At 35.8% G+C, this 11,459-nt stretch overlaps 1 protein-coding gene across 1 annotated transcript in view; it reads left to right on the forward strand.

Moving 5' to 3' along the window:
• The window catches only part of CEP350 (centrosomal protein 350), a 151,046-nt gene that overhangs the window by 40,771 nt on the left and 98,816 nt on the right, over window positions 1-11,459 (forward strand). Inside the window, exons 7-9 of the mRNA XM_037737047.1 lie at window positions 1,239-1,352; window positions 5,049-5,162; window positions 10,698-10,844. Coding sequence (XP_037592975.1) covers window positions 1,239-1,352; window positions 5,049-5,162; window positions 10,698-10,844 — 375 coding nt within the window. The remainder of the gene's footprint in view (window positions 1-1,238; window positions 1,353-5,048; window positions 5,163-10,697; window positions 10,845-11,459) is intronic.

Below are 11,459 nucleotides of genomic sequence, written 5' to 3' on the forward strand. Positions count from 1 at the left end.
TTTTTTTTTTTTTTTTTTTTTTGTTCTTTCATTTTACTCATTACTAAGTATCATAGAATATGCATTCCTCTTTTAAAAACTTATAAAAGCTGCTCAACATCATTAGTTATTAGAGAAATATGAATCAAAACCACAATGAAGTACTACTTTATGCCCACTGGGGTGGTTATACAATAAGTATTGGCAAGGATGTGGAAAAATTGGGACCCTGGTGCATTGCTGGTGAGAATGTGAAATGGTACAGCTGCTTTAGAAAACAGTTTGGTAGACTAGGTGCAGTAGCTCATGCCTGTAATTCAGCGTTTTGGGGGACCAAGGCGGGTGGATTACTTAAGGTCAGGAGTTTGAGACTAGCCTGGCCAACACGTTGAAACTCCGTCTCTAATAAAAATACAAAAATTACCTGAGAATGGTTGGTGTATGCCTGTAGTCCCAGCTACTCAGGAAGCTGAGGCAGGAAAATCGCTTGAATCCAGGTGGCGGAGGTTACAGTGAGCCAAGATTGTGTCAGCCATTGTACTCCAGCCTGGGTGACACATTGAGACTCTGTCTCAAAAAATAAAATAAAATGAAATAAGATAGATAAGGTAAAATAAGTAAAATGCAATTTGATATTTCCTCAATAAGTTAAACATAGAGTTACTGTATGACCCAGAAATTCTACTTCTAGATATGATACCCAAGGGAATTTAAAACGTCTACACAAAAACTTACACAAGAATGTTTATAGCAGCACTTTTGATAATAGCCAAAAAGTAGAAAAAACCCAAATGTCTATTGGCTGATGAATGGATAAAGTATTGGTATATTCATACAATGGAATATCACTTGGCAATAAAAAGGAATAAATCCCTGATACATGTTACATGATGGGTGAACCTTGAAAACATTATGCAAAGTCAGATAACAATAACTCATAAAAGACCACATGTTATATGATTTGGTTTATATGAAAGGTCCAGAATAGGAAAATCCATAAAGATAGAAAGTAGATTAGTAGTTTCCAGGGGAGGAGAGGATCATATGACGAGTCACTGCTAATAGGTATAGGGTTTCTTTGAGGGTGTAGATAATGACAATAGCTGTGCAGTTTTGTGAATATACTGTAAACCACTGAATTGTACACTTAAAAGAGTTAATTTTATGTTCGTCAATTATATATCACTTCAAAAAGTATAACAAACAAAACTTATACAGCAACTTTGATAAGAATGTCCTGTATTACTGATATGTATTAGGTTTCAACCCTTCAGAGACCAAGATTCGAACACCTGACGGGAAAGTGTGGCAGGAGGCTGAGTTTCAAAACATGAGTAGAGAACTGTATCGAGACTTAGCACTTCACTTTGCAGGTGAGAATAGAGCTTTCTTATGTTTTGAGTATTTTGTCATACATGCTGTGCAATTTGTAATATTTACACATAAAATTGTCACCAAACTAACAATATTTTCTTTCTCTAACTGCCTGGTATACTGAAGCTGTGGTGGTTTGAGACATAAGGCTCTCTTAGCCTCTAGGCTCAGCTCCAGGGTTAAAATTAGCCTACATGATTAATGAGACAGAAACTAGGCTATTTTTAAACTGAGGGACTTTCAGAGTTGGGACTGCTTGATTTGAAGGAAACGTAGCAAAATTTAGTTGAAGTTTACCTCTGCTTAGGTGTCTGAGATCTTTGAAGTAATAAGCAATTTGGGAGGCAGCAGATAAGATATTTATATGAGAGCAAGATACAAAAAAAAAAAAGTATGATAGGAAGGGATTAAGTTAGGAATTAGAAATAAGAGGAACCCATGGAAGACTGAAAGAGGGTAATAGGAAGGTTATACTAATAATAGTACCACCTACCGAATAGTATGAGCTTGGGCAAGATGCTGAGTGGTCTTTTGCTTTTTTTTTTTTTTTTTTTTGAGATGGAGTCTCACTCTGTTGCCAGACTGGAGTATAGTGGCATGATCTGGTCTCACTGCAATCTCTGCCTCCCAAGGTCAAGCAGTTGCCCTGCCTCAGCCTCCCAAATACCTGGGACTACAGGCATGCACCACCACACCCAGCCCTTTTTTTGTATTTTTTAGTGGAGACAGAGTTTCACCATGTTGGCCTAGGTGGTCGAGATATCCTGACCTCGTTACCTGCCTGCCTCAGCCTCCCAAAGTGCTGGGATTACAGGCGTGAGCCACCGCACCCAACCGGTGTTTTGTAGTTCTTACAGCTGAAGAAATAGAGGTTCAAAGAGTAATTTTCTTAGGGTTGGATAGAGTAGTTGAGAATTGAAGCCAAGATTCAAAACTAACTCTGATTCTAAAATTGAGGTTTTTATAGTAAGCCCTCATAAAGCTTCTGGTAATACATTTCTGTGGCATTAAGTGTCCAGTCCAGTTTTCTTGCTATTATTATACAACACTCTGTTCAGAAATTTTTTCTCATGTGGAAAGGAAGAATAATGCAATTGTTAAGGGCAGAGATTTTGGAGTCAGCTTTCAAGGGTTCCAGTTCTGGCTCTGCCGCTTATTAGCTATGTTACATAACTTCCTTTTCTTGGTTTTCTCATCTGTGAAATAGGAATAATAACAATATACCTGATAAGATAGTATCATTATAGACTAGTAGAATATGTCAAAAGACTTTTACATTCTGCGTTCTCTTTTGTTATGGTAGATGAACTGTGATGTTCCTAGCCAAGACTAACCCATCTACTTGCCTTTTAGATTCCATTTGATCTTGTGTATTTAAAGATGTTACTTCAGCCTTATTTCCTTTTTTTTTTTTTTTTGCATCATCAAGTTTTCCCTCTACCAGATCATGCTCATCAACATACCATGTGATAGCATGCTGTTATAGCAGCCATTGTAAAAGAACCCCTCATTTGGCCTTGCTTTTCCCCAGCTGCTGCCCTGTTTCTTTCTTGTTTTCAGCAAAACCACAAAACGTTGCTTTATGCTCATTGCCTCCAATTTGTCTTCTCTCTTTCTCTTAAATTCTTTCTATAGGTGTTTGTCCCTATTTGTCAAGATCATTGGCTGGGCGCCATGGCTTACACCTGTAATCCCAGCACTTTGGGAGGCTGAGGCAGGTAGATCACAAGGTCAGGAGATTGAGACCATCCTGGCCAACACGATGAAATCCTGTCTCTACTAAAAATACAAAAATTAGCTGGGTGGAGTGGCATGTACTTGTAATACTTGGGAGACTGAGGTAGCTACTTAGGCGGCTGAGGCAGAATTGCTTGAACCAGGGAGTCCGAGGTTGCAGTGAACCAAGATTGTACCACTGCACTCCAGCCTGGCGACAGAGTGAGACTCTGTCTCAAAAAAGAGAAAAAAAAAAAGATCATCAATGACTTCCACATTGCTAAATGCAATATTTAATACTAATTCGTTATCTTGATCTCTCAGCAGCATGATCGATCACTTCTTTGAAACTGTTCGCTTGACATCTAGAATACTATAAGTATCTGGTTTTTCTCATAAGTCTATTCTTTTTCAGTTGTTTTTTTTCCTAATCATATGGATGCCCCGGCCTCAGTCCTCAGTGCTTGGGCAGGCAGGCAGGTTGGCTTGCTTTCTTTCTCCTCTCTCTCTTAAAAAAAAAATTTTTTTTTCATTCCTTACCCCTTCCTTTTCTTCCCTTTCTTTCATTTTCTCTCTTTCCAGTCCCCCTCCTTCTACTCACCCTATTTTTCCTTCTTTATTTCTTTATTTTTTTTTTACACTTATCTATATGCATACAAGGCAGATTTATCTAGTCTCATGGCTTTAAATGTTCTCTGTTGCTAATGATTCCCACAATAATGTCTTTAGCCCACACTTTCCCTCTGAACTCACTTATATGCAGCTGCTACTTCCATATCTCCCCTTGGTTGTATAATAGATCTCTCAACCTTAATATATCCAAAATGGAACTAACTAAATAAATGTGGTCATGTTATACCCCTTAAACCTGTTGCTCTGGTAGTGTCTCCATGTTAGTTAATTCTATCCCTATAATTGTTCCAAATCTTGTCATTCTTGAATATCACACCCTCATCTCATATTTTGTATGTAATATTGTCCGAAATATACTTAGAATATAGTCACTTTCACCACCTCTCTCACCTCCGCCTAGATCAAAGCCACCATCAGTTTCTTATCTGGATTACTCTGTTAGTCTCGTCTCTGGTCTCCCTCTATCTGCTCTTCTTCTAATGAGTCTATTGTCATCACAGCTTGCTAAAATTTAATTTGGATCGTGTTGCTCCTTTGTTCATAATCTCTTAACAACCTTCCATCTCACTCTTGAGTAAAATCTGAAATTCTTACAATGGCCTACATAGCCCTACAGGATCTAGCCCTTAGTTATGTCTCTGACCTTAGTTCCTATTATTCTCCCTCACACTGACCTGCTTGCTTTTTTTTTAGGTACTAGGTATGCTCCTGCTTTAAGGTCTTTACTTATACTTACTTCCACTCTGTCCAGAATGCAGAACTCCACCTATATTTTAAACCACATTTATTCTGATCCGTAATTGAGGCTAATTTTTGAAACTTAACGTGTGTAATCAGTGTATTTCTGCAAGTTGGATTTTTTAAAAAGTAGTGAGTAATAATGTACATATAAAATACTTTATATGTTTCACTAGCATTATCATAAAGAGACCCTAATTTAATAATATTATATTGAGTATCTTGTAAAGTTTTTATATAGAAATTTCTAAATGAGATAGGAATCTGTGAGAGTGTTCACCTCTGAGATTCTATAAAATGCAGTGATCCTGACTTGGAAATCTTTTGTGAAACTAGGTAAATTTCTCAAGAGTTTCCTAGAAGAATAAATAAATAACAAAGAATTGGAACCCAGCAGTGGAGTAGTGGTAATCTTTAGATTTTTCCACATCCTTTTTTCCATATAAGGAGTTGATGTTGGTATTATACAGGCTGTAGAAATAGCCTCAATGTAGGTTTCTTTTTCCCTACCTGCAGCATATACTTTATACTGATTTTTCCTATGGTGGGGGGAGGATAAGTGAGTGAGAATCATTGTTATATTTGCTGTAAATGTTTCTGTATTTCAGATGATGTTTCTGTAAAGGAGAAACCTGCCGAAAAAAGTAAAGAGAAGAAAGTAGTCAAGCCAGTACGAAAAGTCCAAAAAGTAGCACAGTTATCAAGTACAGAATGCAAAACAGGTTAGTTTTCTCAATAACATGTCCATCCCTTTTTAAAAAAAAATTTTTTTTTGTAATTATACTTTAAGTTTTGGAATACATGTGCAGAACGTGCAGGCTTGTTGCATAGGTGTACACATGCCATGGTGCTTTGCTGCACATCATGAACCCGTCATCTACATTAGGTATTTCTCCTAATGCTATCCCTCCTCTAGCCCCCGTCCCCCAACGGGCCCTGGTGTGTGATGTTCCCCTCCCTGTGTTCATGTGTTTTCATTGTTCAACTCCTACTTATGAGTGAGAACATGCGATGTTTGGTTTTCTGTTCCTGCCTTAGTTTGCTGAGAATGATGGTTTCCAGCTTCATCCATGTCCCTGCAAAGGGCATAAACTCATCATTTTATATGACTGCATAGTATTTCATGGTATATATGTGCTACATTTTCTTTATCCAGCCTGTCATTAATGGGCATTTGGGTTGGTTCCAAGTCTGGCTATTGTGAAGAGTGCTGCAATAAATATACATGTGCCTGTGTCTTTATAGTAGAATGATTTCTAATCCTTTGGTTACCTACCCAGTATGGGATTGCTGGATCAAATGTCATTTCTGGTTCTAGATCCTTGAGGAATTGCCACACTGTCTTCCACAATGGTTGAACTAATTTACACTCCCACCAACAGTGTAGAGAAGCATTTCTTTTTCTCCACATCCTCTCCAGCATCTGTTGTTTCCTGACTTTTTAATGATCGCCATTCTAACTGGCATGCCTTTCTCTAATGACCAGTGATGATGAGCTTTTTTTCATATGTTTGTTGGCTGCATAAATATCTTCTTTTGAGAAGTGTCTGTTCATATTCTTTGCCCACTTTTTGATGGGGTTGTTTTTTTTCTTGTAAATTTGTTTTTAGTTCCTTGTAGATTCTGGATGTTGTTAGCCCTTGTCAGATGGATAGATTTCAAAAATTTTCTCTCATTCTATAGGTTGCCTGTTCACTCTGATGATAGTTTATTTTGCTGTGCAGAAGTTCCCTAGTTGAGGTAGATCTCATTTGTCAACTGTGGTTTTTGTTGCCATTGCTTTTGGTGTTTTAATCATGAAGTCTTTGTTCATACCTATGTCCTGAATGGTGTTGCTTAGGTTTTCTTCTAGGGCTTTTATGGTTTTAGGAATTACATTTAAGTCTTTAATCCATCCTCATATAAAGTTACATATTACTGTTAGCAAATATTCTCATTGTTTGGCACATATAAAAATTTAATACATTTATGTATCAGTGTGTGTGTGTGTGTGTGTGTGTGTGTGTGTGTGTGTGGTTAAGGTGTAATTGACATAAACTGGACATATTTAGAATATATAGTTTGATACATTTTCATAGTTTTATACATCCATGAAACCATTTGTTCACCATATGTTCATCAAGATACTGAACACATCTGTGATCCCCTCAATTTTTTTCTATGATTATTTTTAATATAAGTTAACCAGATTAAAGGTAATTTTTATGTGGTGAACTTTTCTATACAAGGGGATTGTTTCTGACTGTCACCAGTTCCTTTGACTTATTCTCAAAAAATAAATTTTGCACGTCAGAACTATGATGTTTCATACCAGTATTGGTCAGGTGGAACTCTGAATAGCTCAGGAATGGAAATAAGAATTCTCTAGTTCCATGACATTTTGGCCCTCATCCAAAGTGCCCAGATTTGTAACTAGCTTTGTTCCTTTGGTAAATGAGCTAATTTTAGTGTTCCTTGGTTTTCCCATATGTAAAGTGGGAAAGCAGTATTATTTATCCCACAGGGTTGTTGTGAGAACTAGGAGTGAATACCCAAAAGCACTCATTATAATGCCTGGTATATGATAAGCACTCTACTGTTAGTATGACTCCATTAATAATAGTAATTATTATTTCTGCCTATATTGAAAATGGCTATTTGGAATGTCATATTCATCTCAGTAATTTGGGCCAAGAGAATGGAGAAAGTTGGGACCTGTCACTTTTGGTCTGGAGACATTCTAAATTAATTAATTCATTATACAAGTATTAATATTTTTGAGCATTTGTTATGTGAGGCACTGTTCTGTACTAAACTTAGACAATATATTGATAAGCAAGATGCGTCTAGCCCCTGCCTTCATGGAGCTTATAGTCTTGTCAGGAAGTAGTAGATACGTTGTTATAATAAAGTATGATGAGTGCTGCAGTAAGAGGTCACGAGGTATTATGAGAATGTCAGGGCAGAACTGACAGGGTACTGGTTTTTGATTGTTTTTCCAGTCAAACAGAATCAATAGAATGGCAGGTAACACATTTTGTGACACTCATTGTTAACTTTAGGTGTCAGAGTGACACTGGCTATATACAGATAAAAAAATAAAATGTTACAATAAACAAGTTATCTGAGCATTAACAATTATATTTTATTTATTTACTTATTTTTGAGACAGAGTCTTGCTCTGTCACCCAAGCTGGTGTACAGTGGCACAGTCTTGGCTCACTACAACCTTTGCCTTTTAGGTTCAAGTGATTCTTGTGTTTCAGCCTCCCGAGTAGCTGGGATTACAGGCATGTGCCACCATGCCCAGTTAATTTTTGTGTTTTTAGTAGAGACAGTGTTTTGCCATGTTGGCCAGGCTGGTCTTGAACTCCTGGCCTCAAGCAATCCATCTACCTTAGCCTCCCAAAGTGTTGGAATTACTGGTGTGAGCCATCATGCCCAGCCAATAATTACATTTTTAAAAAGTATTATGTTTCATGTGTCATTATTAACATTATGTAATACTGTTGCCGGAGGCATAGTTTGAAATGAAGCACAGGAACCACTAATACTTATGAATGCTAATATTGGATTGTATTCATCCAGTTTTGTGGTAGGCCAGTTCTCATGTATGCACTGTGACAATGAGCTAGAGAGTCATTAAATGTGCTAAAGCTGTATTAATAGTTTATGTAGTGAAAATCCTGTTTTTTTTTTTAACCAATGACTCTGTGTAACTGTTCCAGAAAGTTAGCATTTAGAAATAACTACTCAGCATATTCAGATGCCAACATTTATAAATAACTACCCAGTGTATTCATGGTTGCTTGTTTTTGATTCAGAAAATCAGGCTGAAATTAAAGAGAAGTCTGTTCTCTCATTTTACGTAAGAGCATAAAGTTTCTTATAAATAGATTGAGCAATGTACTTAAAACTCTTTAAATATTTTAGATAGACTGTATAAGGTTAATAACAAGGTGCAAAAACATTTATAAAGTAAACAGCACACATTATAACACACCTTTTTATAACTGATGTTTTTACTAAAATGATACTTCCGTTTAAACTTGTAAATTAAAGCCCTTTTTAAGGAAACTCTAAATGGAATGTCTTTTATTATAACGACAATAAAATAGCATCACAGACAGTTGGAAAAATAGAAGAAAACAGATAAACTCACAATCCAGACTTCAATAAAGAACTAGTATTATTCTGTATGTTTCCTTATATTCACTTTAAAATCGTTATAGTATGTGATGGTATTCACTGTATATACACATTTTTTGTATATGTAAAATTTCATTTTTTTGTTAGCATCTTTTCACAAGAACATTTCTATTGTTTCTTATGAAAATTGTCATTTGTAATGGTCATACAATATTCTATGTAGAAACAGTAACTGTTCACATTCTTCAGTATTTATTTACTTCTGATACTATAAAAATGATACAGTCAACATTTTCATTTATTTTTTTCTTTCTTTTAGATTATTTATATTGTATAAATTTCTGTTTATTGGATTATTGATCAAGGGGAATGAATACTGTTGGGGTCCCTGGACACGTAATCCCATGTTTGCTGTTTTTGTTTTTGTTTTTTTTTTTTAAAGAAACTATGCCCAATTATATTTCAACAAGTAATATATAAGCAGAATGATTTTATTATAATTTTACCAGCATTGGCTATTAATGTAAAAATGATTAAAATAATTTAATTAGACTTGAAGTGCTACTACATTATTTTCATTGTCATTCTATTTATTCCTTCATTTTCTTTCTTTTTTTGTGTTCTGTTCCTTTATTTTCTTTTCTCGTTTTGTTTCCTTCCTTCCCTCCTTCCTTCCTTCCTTCCTTCCTTCCCTCCCTCCCTCCCTCCCTCCGTTTCCTTCCTTCCCTTTCCCTTCCTTCCTTTCCTTCCTTTCCTTCTTTCCTTCTTTCCCTTCTTTCCCTCTTCCCCTTCTTTCCCTTCCTTCCCTTCCTTCCCTTCCTTCCCTTCTTTCCTTTCTTTTCTTTCTTTTCCATTTCACTCAGTTGCCCAGGCTGGAATGCAGTGGCATGATCATAGCTGACTGCATCCTTGAACTCCTAGGTTCAAGTGATCCTCCCACTTCAGCCTCCTGAGTAGCTGGAACTACAAACGCGCATCACTGTACCCAGCTAATTTTTTTTAATCTTAATTATTTGTAGAGACAGGGTCTTGTTATGTTTCCCAAGCTGGATTCGAACTCCTGGCCCCAAGCAGTCCTCCTGCCTCAGCTTCTCAAGGTGCTGGGATTACAGGCATGAGCTACCATGCCCGGCCTCTATTTCTTATATTACTTTGCATTTAAACACTTATTCCATGTTTATTTTTTAGTTTCTATTTTGAAAAGTCTTTTATTTCATTGTTTTTTTTTAAGTCACTGTCTATTTTGAGGTGATTGCTTAATTTTTAGTTTCTTAGAGTCCAAAGCTAGTCGATAAAAATCTTTTTTTTTCTCCTGGTAAACAGCTGTATTTATTGAAACACACTTATTTTTTTATGAATTTTTATGATGAGGGCCATTTAAAATGATTGTACTTTTTAAATGTTATTGTTTTGTACATAGAAAAGTAGTATGTACTTTTGGTACATACCTATAAAATATAATGTGAAGGTTCCTGTAGTATCATCCCCCTTCAAAAGTAATCACTGTTAACCCTGTAATATATTTCCTCAAAATTTTTTACATGTTCTTCGACTTTTTTTTTCCAGCAAACCAAACACTTGTATGATAAGACATATTTTTGTTGTGTCAAATTTGCTGCCTTAGTTCTTTTTTTTTTTTTTTTTTTTTTGAGATGGAGTTTTGCTCTGTTGCCCAGGCTGGAATGTGGTGGGATGTGATCTTGGCTCATTGCAACCTCTGCTTCCTGGGTTCAAGCGATTCTCCTGTCTCAGCCTTCCTAGTACCTGGGATTACAGGTGCCCACCACCACTCACTCCTGGCTAATTTTTTGTAGATTTAGTACAGATGGGGTTTGGCTACATTGGCCAGGCTGGTCTTCTGCCTTAGTTGTTGAGGTTTAAGAATCATTATTTGGCACTTAACTTTCAAAGCATTTTACACTTATTTCAGATGTTTGGGTAAATCAAGATATAAACAAATGGTTAACTGACTTGGGGTGCTTAAAGTTTAAAAATATCATTGTACTGTAAATCTTTTGACCTTGGCAGATGAGCATTAGATTAATAATAAAACCTGTATGGTTGAGTCAATATACTTCTTAGAATTAAAATTTAAATTTTAAATTCAGTGCAATGTATTTTTTTTTTAGGTGGTAGTCATCTTATAAGTACATCTTCTTGGCGAGATGGACAAAAATTAGTAAAGAAGATTCTGGGACCTGCACCCAGAATGGAACAAAAAGAGCGAAGAACAGCATCAAGTGACAGAGGTGGAAGAGAAAGAACTGCTAAATCTGGTAAGTAGCTGTAATTAAAATTATTGAGAAAACAATTAGTTGATATTAAATACTTAGAGAATGAAAAAGTACTCTTTAAGAATGTGTTAGGATTTTGCTTTATAATTTTGAATGTAGCTCAAAAAAGAAAAAATGTTCTATTGGGCTTATTTGTGGATAATATCTGCATGTAGGTGTTATGTTCATGTTTATGAAGAATTTGGTTTATGCTGTATTAATCACATTTAGCTGTCATTGTGAATATGAAAGTATTAGTTTAGTGAAATCATATTAGACTTTTAGGGATATTGGAGAGAATCAAGTCCAATCTGGTTCATCCCAACATATTCAAACAAACATGGACAAACATTCACAAGGTTGGATTTTTTTATTTGACAGATTAGGAAACAGGCTCCAAAAGAGAAGTGATTTTTCTCAAGGGTATATAGTCAGTGGGGGCTAGATTTGGTGGTGGAACTGTTTAGTTTGACCCTCAAGCCCACTGTTTTTCTCCTATCAAAGTTTCTTGAGTAAGTGCTATTTCAAATAACTGGTTACTTTTTCATGAACACTAAATTTGGGAAATGAAATATAAATACTCATATGCCAGTTTTTTTTTTGTTTTTTTTTTTTTTT

Source organism: Cebus imitator, unplaced genomic scaffold (assembly GCF_001604975.1).
Source record: "Cebus imitator isolate Cc_AM_T3 unplaced genomic scaffold, Cebus_imitator-1.0 Scaffold33, whole genome shotgun sequence".
NCBI classification, from domain to species: domain Eukaryota; kingdom Metazoa; phylum Chordata; class Mammalia; order Primates; family Cebidae; genus Cebus; species Cebus imitator.